The 23035-nt window shown below is 42.6% G+C and overlaps 3 protein-coding genes across 5 annotated transcripts in view; 1 reads left to right on the top strand and 2 right to left on the bottom strand.

The window, feature by feature from the left end:
* The window catches only part of LOC106607718 (transcription regulator protein BACH2), a 104793-nt gene extending 95947 nt beyond the window's left edge, over nucleotides 1-8846 (top strand). For all 3 annotated transcript variants that reach the window (XM_014204974.3, XM_014204973.3, XM_014204975.3), the window contains exons 4-5: nucleotides 1824-2030; nucleotides 3373-8846. In XM_014204974.3, coding sequence (XP_014060449.1) covers nucleotides 1824-2030; nucleotides 3373-3858 — 693 coding nt within the window. In that variant the 3' untranslated portion in view covers nucleotides 3859-8846. The remainder of the gene's footprint in view (nucleotides 1-1823; nucleotides 2031-3372) is intronic.
* Nucleotides 8847-12268: 3422 nt separating this feature from the next.
* gja10b (gap junction protein alpha 10 b) lies at nucleotides 12269-13725 on the bottom strand. The gene has a single exon (XM_014205388.3). The coding sequence runs from the start codon at nucleotides 13706-13708 to the stop codon at nucleotides 12269-12271; it is 1440 nt and encodes a 479-aa protein (XP_014060863.3). The 5' UTR covers nucleotides 13709-13725.
* Nucleotides 13726-15393: 1668 nt separating this feature from the next.
* On the bottom strand, nucleotides 15394-22520 carry LOC106607714 (uncharacterized). The gene is made up of 4 exons (XM_045720769.2): nucleotides 20106-22520; nucleotides 16795-19531; nucleotides 16578-16677; nucleotides 15394-16433 (listed from the first exon to the last, which is right to left on the bottom strand). Exons 1-4 carry the CDS (start codon nucleotides 21589-21591, stop codon nucleotides 16374-16376), a joined length of 4383 nt encoding a protein of 1460 aa, XP_045576725.2. The 5' UTR covers nucleotides 21592-22520; the 3' UTR covers nucleotides 15394-16373.
* Nucleotides 22521-23035: the final 515 nt, after the last annotated feature.

The raw sequence follows: 23035 nt of genomic DNA, 5'->3' as shown, positions 1-23035 counted from the left end.
GGGCCTAGTGTGGCCTTGAAATCTCCTCCCATTATTTATTCATGTGTCTGCATGCAGCGGCCAGATGAGAAGTAGGCTCAACGGCTCGGAGGACTGAGGGCTTCTAATGAGGAAATTCAAGCCTGTCTCGCCGGGATAAATTGACATCTAGATTTGCTCTTCAATGGAGAGTGATTCCGATGTGCTCGTGAATAGGCACCTTGCTTTGTCCCTTGAAGTGCAGCACTTACCCCAGGTGATGCCGTATATCTCGGCTCACTGTGGTGTGTGTGTGTGTGTGTGTGTGTGTGTGTGTGTGTGTGTGTGTGTGTGTGTGTGTAGTAGTAGCTTGAGGGAGTGTAAGCAGGCTCCAGCCCAGTCCATTGTCCTCAAGTCTTCTGTTTTGGTGGGGCTCAGTTTGCAGTCACGAGGGGCTTTTGGATTCTCCATCTGGCCCTGGTTCAGCAGCCAGGTACAGAGAGAACGGGGAGACGTTTCTCCTCACCCCTCCCTCCCCCCTATCCTTCCTCGGCGTTTGACTTTGTTCTTGACGTGCTCCAGAGAGGCAGCCGCGGGGAGAGAGAGCAGAGCGGAAGAGAGCAGCAGCTCATCTCATCTTGGCAAAAGCTCTCTGGCTGTCTTCCCCTGGCTCTTTGTTATTCCTCCTCGCCTCTCTCTCTCTGCCATCCTGTTTCTTTCTCTCCTTACTCCCCCCCCCCCCCCAGCTACTCTGCTACGGCTCCCTGGTGCTGTGAGGTACCGCTGGGAAATGTCGGTATCAGAAGGTTTGTCAGCACCTAAGGGAACAGAAAGAATCAGGCAATCTATAGATGTTTTGTGGGAGGAAAAAATCACACCCTCGTGGATATTGGCAGCAAATCCATGGAAATAATGTATTGTGATTTTGCAATTATCTGTATTTTATTGCCAATGATTTTTCTCCGGATTAGTGTTGCACTATGTGACTGAAGGTGTCAAAGAAAGTATGGCTTTGCGTGTTTCTTTTGTTCTGCAGTGCCTGTGGACTATTGTAGGTTGATAGTATAGAACTGGCCTGCAAGATTATATTTGTTTGCCTCCCTCCCCTAAAGTTTGTAGTGTTTTGGGTCAAAAAAGACTGTCAAATCACCAGGAATTCAGCAACAAATGTGTTAATAAATTCAGGAAATCTGTTCCCAAGTATTCCCATGAATAGAAAAAGAGACACGTGATCGTGTCTCAATGTTATTCAACTTATGAAATGATTGTTATTGTCAAATACAATCTATTTTTGGGCTTAGTTGGGGGTCAATTTGCAGTGTACAAATGATTATAATTATGTTCCGTTCATCCAACCATCCTCTCCGACAAAAAAACGTCCCATGGCTGAATCTAGTTGCCTACCCCTAGTATAGATGTTACATATCATGCCCTACAGATATCACCTGACACCATTATGGATGGGGGGTGACAAGTCCCTGCCTGTCCCTCCTCGATCTGTCATGCTGGCACCTCTCCAAGCTAGCAGGGACAGATGGCGAGACACTCATTTCTTGGATCATGTTATCCCCCTCTGCACTAGAATAGGTTACACGATGTTCAATATTTCAGGTTGAGAGAGAGAGTGCTGAAGGCTTTGTATGTAAGTCACGTTCTCTATTTCTGGTCCTGACGGCGCTCTGGCACCATCTTGTGGTAAAATGTGGCTGACCGTTTTTTTGACATGTGCATAAAAGTCTAATCAGCAAGGTTTCGTCAAACTGTTACATGTTCGTTCACGTTCATGTTCATTCCGTATTCAATTCAAAAGTGAACGCTGTATCACGTCGGATGTGAAAAGTCATTTGTAATTTCTTGATTTGCAGGTTAAGCTTCCTTTCCCTGTAGATCAAATCACAAATCTTCCACGGAACGACTTCCAAATGATGGTAAAAATGCACAAACTGACCTCAGAGCAGCTGGAGTTCATCCATGACGTCCGGCGGCGGAGTAAGAACCGCATCGCGGCGCAGCGCTGTCGCAAGAGGAAGCTTGACTGTATCATGAACCTGGAGTGCGAGATCAGAAAATTGGTGAGTGTGTCTCTTGCCATGTCTCTCTCATAGATATACTGTGCGCACCAGAGGAGGCTGGTGGGAGGAGCTATAGGAGGACGGGCTCATTGTAATGGCTGGAATGAAATGAATGGAGTCAAACATGTGGTTTCTATACATTTGATGTGTTAGATACCGTTCCATTCATTCCATTCCAGCCATTACAACGAGCCCGTCCTTCTACAGCTCCTTCCACCAGCCTCCTCTGGCGCATACAGTACTACAGCACATAGTGTGTGGACCTGCTGGCATGTAAAGTAGTAGAACCATGTGACGTCTATATAGTACCGTTCTCTCCCTGGACTAATGATAACTGTTGGCTCCTGAGTGGCACAGCGGTCTAAGGCACTGCATCTCAGTGCTAGAGGCGTCACTACAGACCCTGGTTAAATCCCGGGCTGTCTCACAACTGGTCCGTGATCGGGAGTCCCATAAGGCGGCGCACAATTGGCCCAGCGTCGTCCGGGTTAGGGTCGGATTTGACCGGGGGTAGGCCGTCATTGTAAAATAAGAACTTGTTCTTATCTGAGTCGCCTAGTTAAATAAAAATACATTCAAAAAAGAAAAATATGTTGACAGTGCAACAAGCATTACCTTGGGATAGAGTGATATTAATTACATCAACACCGTGTCAGCACTTTCACGCCGGCCGACTGTCCTCCAGCTGCCAAGCTGTCAAAGTACAGCAATGTGTGTAGGGGGAACAATATGAAGAGTATGTCTCTCTTCCTACATCCTCGCCCCCACGTTTCCGTGGCGTCGCGGCAGGTGGTCTCTCACAGGCAGCCAGTGTGCTTTTGTTCCATGATGGGGGTGGAGCTGCGGGCCTTTGATGTGTTGTGTGTGTCAGCCACACACACATATACACACACACACACACACGCGAGTGCTTTACACTCCACAGTGGACTGACAGTCCTTCCCCTCGATGTCGCCCGGCAGCATCCTAGGATATGAGAACAATTTCATCATCTCAAACCGCTTTCCACCACCTGGTCCCGTGTTACCCTCAGTGCACACAGCATCCTGGAAATGCTCGCTCATCACAAACCTTATCAAAAGCATGCATTGTTTAATATAAGCTCAGTGAGCAAGCAACAAAGCTAGGTCATGTGAACTCTTTTATGTTGATACGAAGAGGTGAATGGCATGTAGTAATGTATCCATGTCGCGCTGCTACAGGTAGTGTGAAGCGGTAATAGAACATCGACTGTGCAGCTGCAGTGTCAAAGGGCATCACAGTATGCACTGCATGTCTCTTTGCTCCTTGTCAGACCACAGCTCGTGACACTAGTCCCAATATTTCCTTGTGTGTCCACCAGGTGAACGAGAAGGACAAGCTGCTGACGGAGAGGAACCAGCTGAAGGAGTGCATGGGTGAGCTGTGGGAGAACTTCTCCTGTCTGTCCCAGGAAGTGTGCAGGGACGTGCAGCTGAGCCCCGAGCAGGTCCAGTCCCTGAACCACTACTGCCCGGTCCTGAAGCCCGGCACCAACACCACCGACATTGCCGGCAATGCCGCCTCCAACAGCATTGACCTCACCAACCGCTCCGGCTCAGCCACCCCGGAGCCCAGCTTCCTCAAGTCCCCCGGGCCCTCAGAGAGCGAGCCTGACTTGGTCATGGGGAATGGGGCTGACGCGGGGGCGGGCAGCAACGAGGCGGAAGGCCAGGAGACGAGGTTATACATGGAGGCGGGGCTCTCGTTGAATGAACAGTCCAATCAGACAGTGACGGTAGACTTCTGCCAGGAAATGACTGATAAATGTACAACTGACGAACAGCCGAGAAAGGACTGTGCTCAGTAAACGGTGGTTTTAATATCTGTGTTCTTATTATTTCATGTTTAGTTTTGATTTTCTTCTGACAAACCCCTTTCTCGGGGTTGTTGAGGTGGTCAGCCTTGGCCAGTGTTCTTTGAAAAAGTTTTTTTTGTTTGTATGTCTTTTTGGTTGTCTTTTTAAAGGTTGACACTACAGTTGTCTTAAGAGCAGCAATACTGTTCTCCGGGTATTCTCCTCTCTGTAACCATGACAGAGTGGGAACTTCTCACACAATACTCCTCTTACAATGGTGCTACACCGTGACCGGGCAGGCAGCGATCTCCACAGTGTTCTTTATCCATGTATTACAGTCTACTCACAGGGACGGGCGAAGATCACATCTTCAATACAAACCTCAATGGACCTAACAACAGCTCTCTTTGTCTCTCGGATCAAACTACAGTTTCTATCTCCCTGTCTCTCTCCTCTCTCTCTGTTTCTCTCTCTCTCTCTCTCTCTATGTCTCTCTCCCGATCGCTCTCCTACTCCGGCTATTTTCTATCAATCTATTTCTACCTCTTAACACTCTCGCTCTCTGTGTTATCTCTCTCTCTCTCTCTCTCTCTCTCTCTCTCCGCTTATTCGCTCACTCTCTCTCGGTGGCCCTTGTCACGGCAATTCAAACTCAGGAAGAAATCTTCTGAATGTTCAATATGATTCATGAAAATAAGAATACAGCTTCTGTACGTGAGAGATTTATGAAGCAGTTAGACTGTAAATGTTCATATGCAAAAATGTCTTCTGCTTCACTCATTTGCATTTTCTGTACAGCAAAACAATGTGTACGGACAGTACCGAAACATTCCTCCTTTGCCTTCCGCAGCACTGAAACGAAAGAGAAAAACAAACGATTTGACAGGTGGTTAAATAGCTATGTTCCCACCAGGGCTGGGGTCAATTCCATTTCAATTCCAGTCAATTCAGGAAGTACACTGAATTCCAACTCTCTTGAAGGCTTTTCGATGAGGACAATGTGAAATTGGAATTGCAGTTTGGTTTACGTTCTGAATGAACTGGAATTGAAATGGAATTGACCCCAGTCCTGGTTCCCACACATCAGCAATACCATTGTGTTTGGATGTTGTAATGATAACTTTCAAGTGCTTGCTTGGGCAGAACGTATAATGTATATAGTATGGAGCATGGTGACTGTCACAGTAATATTATACAAGTAGAGGCTTAGACGTTTCTTTTCACTGGGGTTTTTGCTAAGGGAAAATATTCGCTTTGCTGTTTCCTGCCCAAAGGAAAATTCCCCATAAGGGTGGGTGTTCTTAAACTCAGGAAATCAGCTTGACACACACACACTCAGACACGCACACACATACACGCACACACGCGTACATTCATTTCAGAGCCCCTTGCATGAAAATTGGATGTTGCTGGCGAGGACAGTGTAAGTAATGTTATTAACCAGTGGCTCAAGCCACATCCATTCAAACTTTGACACCACTTTAAATGTGAAAATGAGTTTCAGCTTGTTGTGTTTTTGAGGAAGCTTTATTTCTTCTTATCAGTATTTAAAGATGCTATATGTATGACGGGGAAAACTCTCACAGACACCCTTTGGATTTCTGTTATGTTTCAATGTTGTCAAGGAATGTGTGAGGTAGACATCTTCCCAAGCTGAGGGATAGCTATTCTGTCTGCCAAAAAAAAACAAAAAAAATGTATATTATATTTACCAAGGATACTTTCTCCAATAAATCTGGCCTCAATTCAGGCTCTTTCCTTCCAGCACCAGATGCTCAGTTATAACTAGTTAAAATAGCACTTCATAGAGGGTTTATGTCTGGTTCAGAACCCTGAAAACGTCTGATACCGAAACACTTGAATTGGCACTTAAATGAAAAAAACGTATTGAATGTTAATATTGATATAAATATCTCTATGAAGACATTACATTTTTAAAAACTACAGTAAACAGGGTTATTAACTAAAAGGAAGCTGACATAATATTGATTGTTCACGTCTTATATTTGTAATTCTTTAAGAATTGAATAAGCTAATTGAGACTTCAGTTCATGTGAGAGCACTGTGTGTGTCATCATAAAACTGATTGAGTAACAATCATATGATATAGTAAAAATTTTGCCCTGGTTGTACATTTGTTAAAAACATCATATTCTGTGATGTGAACGCATGCCCCTGTATATTTTACCTAGTTAGTTTGTCTAGCTTACGTTTGCTTCTAACGATAGTCCTCAGCTAAATGATTTACTCTGTCTTTTGTTGATTAACCATATTTACATTTATAATGTACATTTCATTTACATTTATAATGTAAATATACAGAAATACTTTTCTTATCTGTTCAACAGTCAGAGATGTGCTTGAAAATACAGAATATAAGAAAATAGAGCCATAACCTATGAAGAGGAGTGAATTCAATTGGAATATAAAGCTTTGCTCATAACTTTAACTTAATTCAGGACAAAAAGCTATACAGTTTGTCGGATAGAGCGATAATACAACTGTATATATGGAGGAGTCTGCAAATTCCCCTTGGCGTTACTCTGCTGCCCCCTGTTGGACACAGTTATGTAGTTCTCCAATCAGTCCTGACTGAGAACACCCCTTATGGTATTCGAGTGCTCTGTGTTTTTACAGTGTGTTTGCTAGTCTGATTATTTCACCATACACCTAATTTTCCCTAAGGTTGTAGCTAGACTCATATACAGTCTCACACAGAGAACCACAAGCATACGCACAAATATGAATACATATACACACACACACACACACAATGCATGTCGTAACGGCATCCTTGCTTAAAGGCTCCAGTCTAGATTGCCTGTTGAAATTGTTGTTTGCGAGGTTCTTTTCCCACTTTGCTCTGATTCGTATGCTATCACTGAAGTGGAACAGTATTCATCCCCATTGTCACATACAAAACAGAGAACTAAAGATAGATGGATACAAGTGGACATTTGTGTAATCCATATGCAATTCCGACTTTTTCTTACTCGTTTTTGAAGTAAAAGTGAAAAGCATGACGTTCCACCAGAAAAGGACACTCATTAGGCTACACTTTGACAAATGTCAAATTTGGGGGAAATGTATTGAAATGCATCAAGTTTATATTGTCCTCCATCAAAGCTAGACCAATAGATATCCTTCTATCTGTTTTTAGATGTCCTTATAATGCTATTATGATTACTGTTGATGTTCTTTGGATAGCAATGAGTGCCAAGCATATTTCTGGTGTGTAGGCTACTGTACGTAACATTTGTAATTCCTCGTTGTTTTTTTTTTGCTCTACCAAGAGAGCCCCTGGATTCATGTAAAGGCTGGTTGGTGGATGCAGATACATGAAGAGTTTTTAAAGCAGCACCTCCCTCCAGTCATATGACAGTCCAGTTCATACCTCTTAGCCCTCTAGCCTTGAGAGAGCTACTCCATGCTTGATATGCTGTGTGTGGTGTTACTATGGTGGCCAGTGGTTGAAATTAGAGCACGGCCCCCCCCCCCCTCCCCCCCCCCCAAGCATTCCAGGTGAAATAAGCTTGTTGTGTCATCATCTCAATCACACAGTGATTCGTCTGGTTAACTTTAACCAGGACCAGTCATTGCTCTTTGTATATCGTCTCAGGGTGCCAAGTGTTTTATTTCTCCATTTCTGAATTTGGAGCAGACCTTTGTAACTTTAGCTGGTTTTGTTTTGCTTTGATGTTTTTGGCTTTGCTTTGAGTGTGTGAAAGTATAGCTTTAAACTCTGGTTTTATATTCCCGAAGCTTATTTCTACCAATGCAAATACTGTGTAATGAGCTTGGCCCGATACAGATCTACCCCATCAAGAGACTGCAGAGAGTACACAGTACATTGGAGTACAAATATGAATAATTGAATTATGTTTTGGTAATACGTTTAGTTATTAGTTGGATTTCCCTCCTTACAAGCCAAACACACAACAACAACAAAAAATCCATGTAATTTGATTTGTTAACTGGCTTTGGTTATTAGTTGGTGGATATTTGTTGTAAAGCTAGGTGCATTGAATGCATTATCTTTTTAAAACACTTTTGTGCTGTGTTATTTTCTCGTTTAGTTGAACTTTAGTTTGTTTTAGTTTTTCTGTGCTGCTTCTGTGAAAGAAACACTGTCTCTCCAACTCCAAGGGTTGTTGTTTTGAAAAGATGAACAAAACTTTCCTTTTTCACAAATTGCTCAACTTTATAATACAGTATACTGGTATCCTGATTACATGCACAGGCTGAGACCATTTTAGGAGTAAAAGAAAAGTTAAATATGTTTACAAAAAGGTGTGTTTATTCAATTTGCCATGTATATAGAAATTGGTAGGTTAAAATTGGACTGTTTCGTGTTTTTACATTTGTAAACAGAAAACGATGTGTTTCCTCAACTTGTCTTTTCATTCAGCTGGGGATGTTTCAGAGTTACATGGATACAAGTGCACCTCCGATTTTTGCCTTAGAACTTGCAGAGGCCATAGTTCACATTCAAGTGACGTGAGTGTATGCAGGGGCCTACGCCCCCCATTTCTGAGTAACCACCAGTGCGGACTTTCTCACACTTATCTACCTGTGAAATCCTTCATACCTCTCATAATTGGTCAATGACTGTATCAGCAAACTGCATCAGGTGGGTTTTTTTTACATGCTTTTTACACAGATTATATGGATTATTGTATTAGTAGATTTTGGTGCATAATTTTTTTATGTAATAACTCTTAAGCTTGTAGTCACAAAGTTGTTTTTCTCTCTCGTTTTTCTAGAAGACTGTTTTGTGTTAATATTGTCAATTTGAAATAACTGTTATTTGCTTATTCTCTACTTACCTTGTTCATTTTCAAATGCTACACAGCCCTAATGAATTAAAATGACTTAATAACCATTGTAAATACAGTGTTGTGTAAACCCCATTTTCATTCGTTTCAATTGCTAGTGTTATATAAATGACATTTTTGTCTAGACACCATTTCTGTTTATGAAATAAAGAAACATATCATGTACATTATTTTTGTCATTTTCTTTATATCTGCAAATGCAAATAAATATTGTTTACTTCGTCATATTCTTTCACTAAATCATAATCTGTACTTTTAAGGTGTGATTGTAAATTAATCAAAGGTATTATATAGATTATCTGATTAAAATAATATCAGATTTGAAATAAGGTGTAATATAATCACATAAGAAGAGAACACAAGCGTTTCTTGTCCTCGTGCACAGTGAGAAAGATGGTTTGGGAGGCAAAGAAAAGTCCAAGAGCCACAGTTGGGAGAGTTACAGAACTTGGTCGCATCTTGGGGTCACCAAGTCTCTAAATCTAAAATTAGACGCCACCTCCATGCCAAAAGGCTATTTGGAAGGGTTTCCATAAAACAAAGCCTGTATTGTGAGCCACCAACAATTGTAAACACCTGAAGTTTGCTAAATGGCATTGGCACTTGGATTGGAACCAGGTGCTATGGTCAGATGAGATTAAAATAAAGCTCTGTGTGATCGGTTTGGCCTTGAAAGAAGGATGCATATGCAGAAAATACCCCATACCTACTGTAAAATATGGTGGCGAATATTTGATGTTATGGGACTGTTTTGCTTCCACTGGTACTGGGGCCCTTGTTTAAGGTCCACGGCATCATGAGCTCTACCAAGTACAAGGGCATTTTAGACAAAAACCTGGTTGCCTCTGCCAGGACACTGTTGGTCACAAGTGGATCTTCCAGCAAGACAATCACCCCAAACACACCACAAAATCAACATCTCAGTCTCCGGACTTAAACTTCATTGAAAACCTGCTGTTTGAATTGAACAGGGCATTCCATAAGCACAGACCGAAGGCTATCAAGGATCTGGAAATATTCTATATGGAGGAATGGTCTAATATCCCTCCCAACGTGTTTTTCAATTTCATAAAACATTATAGAAAAAGGCTCAGTGATGTTATCTTTGCAAGGGGAGGGTGCACAACGTACTGAAAACGGGTGGCAATAATTTTGACACATATCTTTTTGAGATTTTTTCATATTAATTGTTAAACAAAATATTGTTCTCTGAGCACATGTATTAGTATAAAATAAAATAATATTCAAATTCTCTTCAGCATACAATATAGCTCAGTATTGGTATTAAATATTTTATACAGTCTTTTTTTACCATCTTTATCAAGGGTGCCAATAATTTTGGATGTGACTGTACATGTTTGCATTTTAATAGTTGTACATCAGATCCCAGAAAAACATTATGTGCAAGCAAACAGGTTATAGATTTCTCAACGATATCAAGAAAGTTGACAAGTGTTGAAGATATTGTAATCCATTTTTTTAAAGCATCCATTGCAGGGTTTACAAAATTTCAAGATATTCATCAATAAATTCACATTTTGTTAAGTTTGAAGAGCACTTCCATCTCCAACTTTATCATCGTTCTGTATGATAAACAATATCAAAGTGCTTTTTAAAAAAAAAATCATATTTACATTTTGAGATATAATATGTACATAGTGGAGTTTATCATCATATCCCACAATGTTTTACATGTATTATCAATCAAAATGTTGAATTCTCATCTTATGAGAATACTGTCTTTTAGCTAAATGTAATTTTAATGTGTGCAAAATGTCACTACAAGTAGCTTGCAGTCATATCACTTTGACAAAAAATATTTGATGCCACAGATATTTCTTGCAAAGATAGCATGTGACATATCTAAAATTAGAACTACCCATGCAAACATACACTGAACAAAAATATAAACGCAACATGCAAAGTGTGTGTCCCATGTTTCATGAGCTGAAATAAAAGATCCCAAAAATGGTCCATATTCACAAAAAGCTTATTTCTCTATAATGTTGTGCACAAATTTGTTTACATCCCTGTTAGTGAGCATTTCTCCGATAACCATATAATCCATATATATGTGATAGGTGTGGCATATCAAGATGCTGATTAAACAGCATGATCATTACACAGGTGCACCTTGTGCTGGGGACAATAAAAGGCCACTCTAAAATGTGATGTTTTGTCACACATCACAATGCCACAGATGTCTCAAGTTTTGAGGGAGCGTGCAATTGGCATGCTGATTGCTGGAATGTCCACCAGAGCTGTTGCCGGATAATTGAATGTTCATTTATCTTCCCTTAAGCCCCCTCCAATGTTGTTTTGGAGAATTTGGCAGTGCGTCCAACCGGCCTCACAACCGCAGACCATGTGTAACCATGCCAACCTAGGACCTCCACATCCAGCTTCTTCACTTGTGGGATCATCTGAGACCAGCCACCTGGACAGCTGATGAAACCGTTTCAGGGAAGCTCATCTGCGTGCTCGTCCTCCTCACCAGGGTCTTGACCTGACTGCAGTTTGGTGTCATAACCAACTTCAGTGGGCAAATGCTCAGCTTTGATGGCCACTCGCATGCTGGAGAAGTGTGCTCTTCACGGATGAATCCCGGTTTCAACTGTACCGGGTAGATGGCAGACAGCATGTACGGCTTTGTGTGGGTGAGTGGTTTGCTGATGACAACGTTGTGAACAGAGTGCCCCATGGTGGTGATGGGGTTATGGTATGGGTAGACATAAGCTACCGATACTTTGATGAGATCCTGAGGCCCATTGTCGTGCCATTCATCCGCCGCCATCACCTTATGTTTCAGCATAATGCATGGCCCCATATCACAAGGATCTGTACACAATTCCTGGAAGCTGACCACCAATGTTCCAGTTCTTCCATGGCCTGCATATTCACCAGACATGTCACCCATTGAGCATGTTTGGGATGCCCTGGATCAACGTGTACGACAGCGTGTTCCAGTTCCCGTCAATATCCAGCAAATCCGCACAGCCATTGTAGAGGAGACAACATTCCACAGTCCACAATCAACAGCCTGATCAACTCTATGCAAAAAAGATGTTGTGCTGCATGAGGCAAATAGTGGTCACAACAGATACTGATTGGTTTTCTGATCCACGCTCCTACCTTTTTTTTTAAGGTACAGTATCTGTGACCAACAGATGCATATGTGTATTCCCAGTCATATGAAATCCATAGATTAGGGCCTAATGAATTTATATCAATTGACTGATGTCCTTATATGAACTGTAACTCAGTAAAATCTTAGAAATTGTTGCGTGTTGCATTTATATTTTTGTTCAGTGTAACTATACTAATGCGCTTACTGCTCATCCGCAATACATATGTTATTATGAATACAATTAGGCAATTAGAAGGGTAATGTTGCTTCGTGATCAGGGTCCCCAGATCCTTCTGGTCCCTCAGCCAGTTCTCACTTTTTCATGATTGAAGACAGTTCCAGAATCATGCTCTGAAAGATTGAAATATGCAACATGAGTTAGTCAGTAGTTATTTAATCCGAATCTTTAATCCGAAGCCTTAGAAATACATGATGAGAATCCTACAATACATCCTCCATTTTAAAAATAATGTTGTGTAATAGGTCTACTTACCATTGACATTCTTCGTCCACTGGCTGGAGGCGGGGTCATAGGTGGGCTCTCTCCTTGGGCTATACGCTTCGCCTCTGTGTCCGTCCCACTCCCGGAGTTCGGACTATCAGAAGGACTATCCAGGTTGGTCTGAGAGAGTCCCCGGGACATGAAACTAGCCTTCCTCCCCGTGGGATAGTGACCACTGTCAGGTGAATCACTCATGTCACTGTAGTCCTGCAGAGCGCTGACCCGGCTCTGTTTGCGTAGCTGGTTCCACAAGGCTGCTGGTATCTCCATATGGCTAGCCATGAGGGAAGGCCGTGGCTGTGCTCCGCCGTGCCTGGGATGGCCTGAGCTTTTAGGTCCGTTGGAATCATCACTGCTGCATGAGTGGTTCCTCTGGTCCAGGGTGTAGTGGTGCTCCACGGTCCCCAGCTGTCGCAGGGACTGGAACTCAGTCTGTCTGGGGTACTGCTCTGAGTCGTTGGTGCCACCACCATCGTTGTGAGGAGCTACCGAATGCAGGTACAAGGGGACAGCATCCACTTGGCTGTTCGGAACCATTGTGTAGGCCGTCTGAGTGAGCTGCATCATCTTTTGGGGGGATGAGTTTGTAAGGACACACACCTGCTGGACCATGGAGTTTTTCTTGGACCTGAAAACTAATAAGCTTTCATCATCTGTACCTTTATTTCCATACAGACTTTGCTTGACTTTCTTCACTCCCAGGTGGAATATCTCGAGGAGGTTCAAGAACAAAGAAACCCCAGCGATGACGAGCATGAAGATCATGAAAATGTTCTTCTCAGTTGGTCTGGACACAAAGCAATCCACACTGTTCGGGCAAGGCAATCTCTCACATTTGTACAAAGGATCCAGTCCAACTCCGTACAGTACATATTGTCCCACTATGAAGCCAACCTCCACCACTGACCTCGTCAAGATATGGAAAACATATGTGCGCAGCAAGGAGCCCCTGAGTGGAGCTTTCCTTACTCTCTTCTGTTCCTCCAGCTTCCTCAGCTCCCTCTCTATCCTCTGTCTGTCCTCATGAATGGGCTCAGCGCCCTCTAGCTCTGCTTTCAAGAAAGCTTTTTTCTTGTGTCTCTCTTTTTCAAGGGCCCTCAAACGGTACAGTGCATGTCCCATGTATACCAGAGATGGAGAGGACACGAAAATGATTTGTAACACCCAGTATCGGATTAGGGAAATGGGGAATGCATCGTCGTAGCACACGTTCTTACACCCAGGCTGGTCAGTGTTGCACACAAACTCACTCTGCTCATCATCCCAAACATCCTCTGCTGCCACACCAAGAACGAGCATCCGGAATATAAAAAGGATGGTTAGCCAGATTTTTCCCACGATGGTTGAATGAATATGTACCTCTTCTAAGATACTCCCCAACAAGTTCCAATCCCCCATCTTCTGAGTCACATATCCTTACGCTATAAAAAGAGTTTACATAAATAAACTTCCACTGGGCCATGGTATTATATAAATACATCACAGAATAAGCAATTTTTTCATAGTTTAGTGTGTATATTTTTCATGATTCCAATGCAATTGTCCTCTTTCAAATGTAGACTGTTCAAGCATGTAAGATCAAAATAAAGGATTTAAGAGTAAGAAATAACTTACATTTGAACTTGGTTGTGTGTTCCACTTGCTTCAGAAATACCTGAATATTTGGTAGAACGTACGTTTTGTTTCCACCCATTGAAGAGATAGGCGACCCATCTCTGAGCGTCGCTGTAGTGAGTGTATCTCCGATCTGTTGCAAGCAGGATTCATAGACTGCGAGGATCGATCCACCAAGCGACTGGACAATGGCCTGGGGCTTGTTTTACCACACAATTGTTGATGGCAGGACACAACACAGCAGGACATGTAACGTTACCAATAGTGCCAATCAGCTCATGGCCTAGCTTTGAATGTCAATACATGTCAAATGCATGCTATTTTTACTTTCCAAATAGCTTTTATCTTTACTATATGTTGGTTTTATGTTTATATATGATCTAAATCTGCTAACTAAATGTTTTCAAATGACCCAGTCAAAATGAACAATCTATTGGGCCAGATAGAATGATCAATGAGTCATGCCCCATCTCATAGTTCACTGCATGATGGGCTATTTGAGGCATTGGACTAGTCTGGCAACAAACCAACAGACCTCCCCAAAAGTTCTGTCAATTAAATAAATGAAAACTATAACAGATGACACAATTAGAACAACATGTTCACATTGTTGCCATTGATATTTAGTAGCCCATTTAGATTTTTAAAAATGAGGTAACAATTTAATGATTTTAATTGTTAGAAAGAAAAATAAATTATGGAACGTATTGAACACTAACTTTTACATCGCATGGTACTGTGTGGTTGCAATAGCCACCATTAAAGGGATAGTTCACACAAATTACAACATGGCATATTGGTTTCCTTACCCTATAAGCAGTCTATGGACAAGGTGTGACAGCAATCTATGCTTTGGTTTTGTTTACCTGGCTGTTTCAAAGAATAACTTTTTAGCATTTGTGGTACAAATCCAAATGCAAGTCAATGTTACCAGTTAAACAAAACAATGCTGTCATACCTTCTCCATAGACTGTTTACAGGGTAAGGAATACAAAACCTATTTTTTGTGAAATATCCCTTTAATACACCCAAATGTGAGTCTAACCCCATGATCCCATTCCATGACATTGATTTGTCATGAAAGAGATGTCCTTACAAATCACTCTGCTTGAACCAACTTCATTCAACTTTGTTTCAGTGAGCTAAGGCAAGTACATCCTTAGGCACTGACCTCAATTCCCATACTTCGTGGCCCAGTTTCTGGATATTTATATTAGAGCATGTATTACCTTGAAACATTGCCCTCCAGAAGGATTAATTATTAATGAACAATATCCCATGACAGCTGTTACAGTGAGAACAAGTGTGCTGAATTATGACCATTAAGCTTTTATACTTTTGGCCAGAAGATATGCTGCCCGTTGCTATAAAACCTAAGCAGCAGTTGAGAACGTGCCTAAAATATGCTCTACTCATTCGGGTGGTAAGTAGTCATTGAGTTCAAGTCCCATTAATAAATCAAAACCATGTTAAATAAATACACTTTATTTACAAAAGCAAAATATGTACAATATACAGTGTACATTTGTTAACCAGGTAGTCACTCATTCACAATCATCCAAAACCAACCAACCAACCAAAAATCTAAGTCAAGAAATGTTCCCTTTAAAATCCTTAATTTCTATCAACATACCACCTTGAATCGTACATAAAATGGAACATGTACGCCTTATTTATTAATTTAACTGACCATCTTGAAGTCAGTACAATATATATCCAAAATAGAATACTTTTGACATACTGTACAGTAAAATGTACTTTCTGCCATGTGACCTTACAGCATGAAATATGATATAAATGTGACCTGAATTGTAGTTCCAACCTTTATTTCCAAACCCCCCCCAGATGTTGTATAAAAAGTAACTTTAGTACATGCGGCAATGCGCCACAAAAGTATTAGAGACAATTCCCCATTTACTGCTAAAATGTGTCAATTACTTTAGATGAAATGTATGATTGCAGCAGTGTTTAACTCCACATATAGTATAAACTTGCTGGGGCATATTAAGAGTTGTGAAGTTGATATGGGATATTGCCCAGGATCAATATGGTAGATTAGATTTAACGCAACAAAAAGAAAAAATACCAGTGCATACAAATCTGCTAAATCAGCAGACGAAGCAAAACAGCTTATACGAGCTGTACTAATTTAGGCTGTGGGGAGATGATACATTGAAGCCTGTGTGGATGTTACCTCAAGGATATTCTGATCCTTGCTGACCACCCCCCAAAAAGAAACAAAAAACATTTCAGTTTGAGATCTAGTTGACTTGGCCTTCATATGTTCCAAGGCCATCAATTACAGGGATCAAATTCAGATGATCTGCTTCTGCTCATTCGTCAAATGGGAAATTCGAGCCTTGACCTTGCAACATCTGAATAAAAAAAAAAAAAGCATAGTACTTGAAATCTTCATTGAATAAAGAAAAATGATAAGATTCCCGGAAAGTCAACTTGCCATCTTCTTCTTCTTAAAAAGCTTCATCAGCTGGGAAAATCTCTCTGCAATCTTAAAAAAATTAAATAAAAAGCTCAACAAATATACAGAACCGACATTAATGCTCAGCAATAACTACTAGTCTCATATCAAAAACATAGAATTCCATTACTATGAAAAAGAAACTCCAAAGACAGTAAATAGGTAAAGACATACCTGAGCGGGTGTCTTGCTCATCTTCTCCGATAGGGCAGAGAAAGTATCTGGAGAGGCACCTTTCATCTTCAGCGCGAGGAGAATATCTCGGTCTTCATCCCTTTAAAAGAAAATGATGGTTTTAGTGACAATCATGACACTTGACATGAAGACTCTCCAACAGCTAACATGCAGATGGTACGTAACAAAAAAGGCATGAATGTTAAAACCAACTCACCTTGTCCAAGTCACCACCACTGCACCCTTTTTCATGATGATATTCTTGGCAGACAGGCTGTTGGGTGATGGGGTAGATTGGGGAGGAGTAGTGACTTTACTTCTCTCTCTCTTGGAGCTTCTAGTCTCCTTTCCTTTGGCACTTTTTGAGGACTTCTTTTTATGCTTGATCTTCTCAGGGATCACCTCCTTTTTAGGCCGCTTTGCTTTCATTTCAACATGGTGCTTTGTCCGCTTTTTCCCAGTCTTATCCTTGCTGTGGTCTCTCTCCGGTGTGTCTTCTACGATGGTGAGGCATGGTGAAGATAGCGCAGATGCTGTTTCGGTGCTTGTTGAAAGGTAGAAAGGAGGACTGGCCTCTGAAAAATGGGTTTTAGAAGGAGTTTTTCGTGTGGGATGAGCTTTGTCTTTGCCATGTTGTTCTTCTCCTGGTGGTGTTTGAGGGCTTGAGACAGCCCTTGGATTGATGTCTGCACTTGTGGGGTAGATGCCTGGGTTGGTGCAGTTGACTTGTGGGCTTGTGGAGTTGACACATGGGTAGCTTGATTTTGTGTCTGGGTTGGGGGAGTTATTTCCTGGGTAGGTAGAGTTTACACTTCCTGGGCTTGAAGAGTTGACTCCTTGGCTTGTTGATTTAATTCCTAGGCATGTGCGGTTGACCACTAGGCTGGTGGAGTTGTTGCCTAGGTTGGAGAAGTTGACACCTGAGTTGTTGGAGTTGGTGTCTGGGCTGGTGTTTGCATGCCGTATTCTCACAATGAAATGATCATTTGACTTCTCCATCACTACTGCCTGCATGGGCAAGTGAGGCTTGAAGTGAAACAGGGGGTTAACAGAAGCCTCCCTGGTCCTGCCACCACCGCTTGACGCACCGCTGGAGTTGTCTGTGTCCAGGGCAAGGTGAATGTCCTGCTCTGTAGCATCTTCCCCATTCATAAGGGCATCCTCACTGAAGTGTGCACTGATAACACTATCTGGAGCAGACATGGGCTCCACGCTGGCTGGGTGCAAGAAGCTGAGGTGATTGTCAGACTTGAGAGGCGAAGGAATTGTGAGGGAGACAGCCAGATCTTCTGCCAAAATGGAATAAGATCTCTGCGAGAACACACTGGACTGTGATGTCATTTTGTCTTCTGGTAGGCTGGAGGGCACCTCTAACATGCAACTCTCATCCAACAAAGCTGGATTTAGTGGAATTTGGACTTTTGAATTTGGAGGGGAAAACTTGCAAGGTGAAATAGAAGACCATGTGGCAATGACTTTAGAGGGAGTACCAACTTTGCTTGTGGTACCAACTTTGCTTGGGGTGGTAACGCCTCGGAAGCGCTCTCCTTTCCGAGGAGTACCAAGAGGCCAGGCCTGATTGTCCCCAGCTGAGACACTAGTTTCTAGCAGATCAGACCCTTGTAAGAGACACTTGAAGATCTCTCCCATCTGGGAGTCTGTCACCAGGTTGAATGTTAGGTTGGAGGCTTGCTGTTCTGTGAGGATTTCGAAGTCAGACTTGTCATGGAGTGAGCCATTTTGAGACAGCCGGCGAACATAGGCAGCTGTTTTCTCAACAGATGAAGAGATGTTTGATGGTAAGATCTCTAACCCGTGTTGCAAAGGAGGTTGCATTGGAGGTTGCATAAGAGGATGATCTGAAGTTTGAGGCTCTGATTCCTTATCATCTTCAAATGACATTTTCATATTTTTGCCTCTTCCAAGACCGGTTTTGCAAGGGGGGAGGTTCTGAGCCCTGGTTCTTTTTATGTTGGGTTCAACACACTCTGTTAATTCCTCTTGCGGTCTTTTACTTGCAGATGTTCTGGACACACAATTAGTTTTTTGTACCGCTCCCTGCGGTCTTTTAAGTTTAGAGGCTGTGGACACCGATGACATCACTGGCTGCTTGGGGGACTTCACTGGCTGCTTGGAGAGACTCAAGTCCCTTTTTTTGGCTCCTGCAGACTGGTTTCCATTTGAGGATTTGCAAACACTTCTCAGAGCAGTCTGAATTTCCTTGAATAAGAAGTCTAACTGCACATTCACAAATTCCCACAGTTTCGACTTCATATTAAGTGGTTCCTGGTCAAAGATGCGGTTGACAATGCCATTATTTGATAACTTACTCAAAACAGACATTATGTTTTTCTTCAGTTTCACTTTGAGGTCATCTTCTTGGCTGCATAGTTTAGTAAAGCTAACACTATCAACAAAGTCTGTAAAAGAGTCAAGGGACATGTCCATAACACCGCAGAAGCGTTCCTTAGAGAAAGTTGAACGAAGCTTCATGTACTTTTTCCTGCACGCATAGCGGATCTTTACAAACATGGCCATAACCTCCTCCACGGTACACAAGGCGGCTTTGGGTAACGGAGGTTGAACAGTTTTATAGCGAGCTTTTGACATGGGGCTTCCAACTGGTGAAATCAAGGTTTTACTTAGGGGTTTAGAATTCCCTTTCTCTTCAGGCGACTTCTTGGAAAGTCTAGGGGATGACTTGGGAATTGGTTGACTTTTAACAGTGCTTGTGGGCCTAACCGTTTTGGCTGGAGAACTTGGCGTGACTGGAGTTTCTTCCCCTTCACTAAGAATTTCACCCTCCTCCAATTCATCCTCAAGGCTGGAAGAACGGACAGAAGCCCGATCCACATCTTGTCGTGTAGCACTTGCAATGGAGCGGCCAGGATTCTTGTTCTCCATATTCACATCCAACTTCTTCGAATTGGGATCCCCAGCAGCACTGGTAAACTCTGTCAAATACAATATTTTGGTTTCATTAGCAAAGTAAAGGCATAACCTGTAGGCCTATGTTGACAAAGTAAATTCAGTATCATGGAATTAGGCAGATGATTACAAACATAGGCTATTGCTGCATCTTAACTTTTCAGAAAATGAATAAAATCTTAACCATACCCATAGTGACATATCTTAAAGAGAAACTCCCCCACTTTTCAACCTCATTTTATTATCTCCAGGACAATACCATTGTCTACATGTGAAAACAAAGTTGGAAAATTCTACCCGATTACATCATCAAAAGTTGCAACATTTTAAAACTATGAGATTCGCTGCGATGTGGGGAGCAAGAAAATACTCTCCCCTCTGACTAGAAACTCATTGCAGGCTTTGAAAATGAACGTTTTTTTTTTTTTTACTATTAATCCTACCCTATTATGTCACAGAGAAGCATGTTTTAGGACCTTCCTTATCTTTTTAACAACAGATCATAGAAACGCGCCTTAGATGTACATGTAGACACTGGTATGGTGCTGTAATGAATACGAGGTTGAAAAGTGGCAGAATTGTCATTTAAGTGATGCTTACCTTTGCGAAGACTCTTGACGTAAGCAGGTTTGCTGTGACATGGCGGCTGCTGGCTTTTCCTCATTGGACGGACTGGGCTTGTGAGCGGGCTGATGGCATCTGGAATACCTTTTAGGCTGCTCAGCGTAAGCATCATCGAGTCCTCATCATGGGCCAATGGAATGGAGCTAGAGGGCTCAACATTCACATTTTCATTCTCTGTGTAACTTGGCTCAGAATTGGGGGACTTCTTTGGTGTCTGTGACAAACCACTGTTGTGCTGTGCTGATGGTGCAACCTCTCCTGTCGTGCTGCTCACCTTAGACACCCCAATGCTGCTCAACGGTGAACTTTGTTCCACAACAGTTTTCTCCTTCTCACACTCCAGAGGTATCTCTGTGACATCATTAACGATCTCAGATGTAATGCAGATCTCTGGAATTACCTCCATGCTAATCGTACTGGAAACACCATGCTTGGAAATATCTTGCACCTCCGCTGTCACATCTAGACTAGAATTGGAAATAACAGAGGCAGGCAGTGGCAATTGCAGAGATTCCGATTGTTCTTTTCCTGGAACACCTTCAACAGCAGGATTTCCCACACAGACAGCCGCAGGTGGACCTTGTGTCACATTTTCAACAGCTTGACTTTTACAGACCAAAGCACTGGGAGTTTTACCGTTTGGCTTACACACCCAATTGTCAGTAATAAGAACTACATTTTCCATTGGAAGTTCAGGGGTAAATCCGTTAGAAGATAGGCCAGTGTCAGTATTTGAATCGTTTCCACGATTCCCAGTAACAGTAGTAGCAGTGACAGCAGCAGCAGTAAAATCCTCAGACTCACTCATTTTATTTGCAGAGGCACATTCTTCAGGTCTGGTTTTCAGTGGAGTTCTCAAAACAATGTCACAGTCTGGTGCTGAAACACAAACCTTCCTGAGAAGTTCTGGTGTGGTGGGTTCAGTCCTCTGATCCAATGTGGCATCCAGCAGCTCAGGCCTACCTTCTGAGACATCTTGGACAATAGTGTCTTCCACTTCTAACTGGCACTTAGGTTGCTCATTGGCCTCAGCCACACCTTTGTTAGCATCCTGACAAGGTTCTTTGTCTGCATGTCTAAGGTTTATACTTTCAGGTTCTGAAGGCGTTGGGATTTCTGAAGAGGGCTGTACAACTGGGTCCTCGAAGACCTCATCGGTCTCTACCACACTGCTGTTGATTTCGTCTAAGATGAGTAATTCGTCTAGATCAGGCTGCCCACTGTCTTCCGCTGACTGGTCTTCAGGAACTTCCTCAGGTGGTGTGCCCTCCTGTTCCTTGGTTTCAGCAGGCTGTCTTGGTTTTTTAACTGGTGACAGGGTAAGATTCAGAGTTTCCATGAAACTTAACTTTCTGTTTGAACCGTTTTCCTCTACAGAGCTTTTCTCAGCCACTTTAACCTCAGATGGAAGCAATTCACACTTCTCATCCGTCTTTTGACCCCCAACTTTACTGTTGTCCATTGTCTTGTCCTTACTGCATTGGTCACTTTCCTTTGTTCTTCTTCTCTCTGTATAAGTGCTTTTTCTTTCTCCTGATTTTTTTGATCGATTCTTTTCTTTTCTGATCTCATCCTCTCTTCTTCTCTCCTCTTTCCTTCGATGGTCCCTTGGAGGACTTGTCCCTCCCTTGCGATTAAAAGATTCACTGGATCGTTCAGTGACACTGGCTTGATTCAAATAGGCATGCTTTCTGTTAGAGGAAATGTCTTTAGTATTTCTACTATGCCTATCATCATCATCATCATCATCATCCTTATCACGCCTGAGCTCCTTATAATGCCGACTAGAACCTTTTGATTGATAGGCTGCACAATCTTTAGACAATCCTTCAGAAGTGCGGTCAGAGGAAGCAGTGCAATGCAAAATGTCTGACGTTGGATTTTTAGCCCGCTCTGATCTCCTGTGTACCTCAACATCTGAGAGACGAGGGTATCTGCTTGACTTGGAGTTATATTTTCGCTGCTCCTTTGAGTCGGACAGCCTGGGATTCTCACCTCTGCCTTCTCTGTGCTTGGTTTGTTTTGGCTCGTCTGACGGGTCAAGTTCACGTGTAGGGTGTCTATTCACAGAGTCCTGGCTGGAACTACTAACAGTGCGTTTCACTGGAGCTTCTGAATCTCCTCTAGCTGTCTTTGAAGTGACAGGAAGAGGTGGTCTGAGAACTGTTGCATCAAGAAGAGGTGGTCTGAGAACTGTTGCATCAGGAAGAGGTGGTCGGAAAACTGTTGCATCAGAGGGGGTTGGAGGGAGAAGGGGGTGGACCACATCTCTGTCTTTACAGAGGAGCTGGCTAAGATCCTTTACAACACAATCCTGTCTAGGACCCGGTGGTTGGCTTGGTGGAGGCTGCCCAGTAGGATTCAGTCTGGTTGGAATTTGTGGTTGGCTAGGTTGCAGACTGCCCCGTAGGATTCTGTCTGGTTGGAATTTGTGGTTGGCTAGGTTGTGACTGCCCCGTAGGTTTCTGTCTGGTTGGAATTTGTGGTTGGCTAGGTTGTGACTGCCCCGTAGGATTCTGTCTGTTTGGAACTTGTGGTTGGCTAGGTTGTGACTGCCCCATAGGATTCTGTCTGGTTGGAATTTGTGGTTGGCTTGGTTGTGACTGCCCCGTAGGATTCTGTCTGGTTGGAACTTGTGGTTGGCTAGGTTGTGACTGCCCCGTAGGGTTCTGTCTGGTTGGAATTTGATTTCTCAGGCAGTTCATTTGAGATTGATGGTGAACTACAGGACCCCTCCTTGGCCTGAAACTAAAAGTTTAAACATAATTTACTCACATGCCTAGATTTACAGTGAGTTCATTGAAAGTATACATTTACCTAATGGGTACATAGAAAATGTGTATTTTTCATTCTTGCCTGTCCCCATTGGAGATGTACATCCCTAAAATAACGAAGTACCCTGCCAA

This window comes from Salmo salar, chromosome 06 (genome assembly GCF_965601325.2).
Source record: "Salmo salar chromosome 06, fSalSal1, whole genome shotgun sequence".
Lineage (NCBI taxonomy): Eukaryota > Metazoa > Chordata > Actinopteri > Salmoniformes > Salmonidae > Salmo > Salmo salar.
The sequence above is the reverse complement of the archived record's forward strand: the minus strand, read 5'-3'. Positions and strand labels throughout refer to the sequence as shown.

What these genes read in the sequence shown, in the direction of transcription:
- gja10b (XM_014205388.3), bottom strand. Translation starts at nt 13,708, where the DNA reads ATGGGGGATTGGAACTTGTTGGGGAGTATCTTAGAAGAGGTACATATT.
- LOC106607714 (XM_045720769.2), bottom strand. Translation starts at nt 21,591, where the DNA reads ATGGACAACAGTAAAGTTGGGGGTCAAAAGACGGATGAGAAGTGTGAA. An exon ending in CGTCAAGAGTCTTCGCAAAG is followed by an intron (nt 19,532 to 20,105) that starts GTAAGCATCACT and finishes TGTATTTGACAG; the next exon opens with AGTTTACCAGTGCTGCTGGG. An exon ending in GTGGTGGTGACTTGGACAAG is followed by an intron (nt 16,678 to 16,794) that starts GTGAGTTGGTTT and finishes TTTCTTTTAAAG; the next exon opens with GGATGAAGACCGAGATATTC.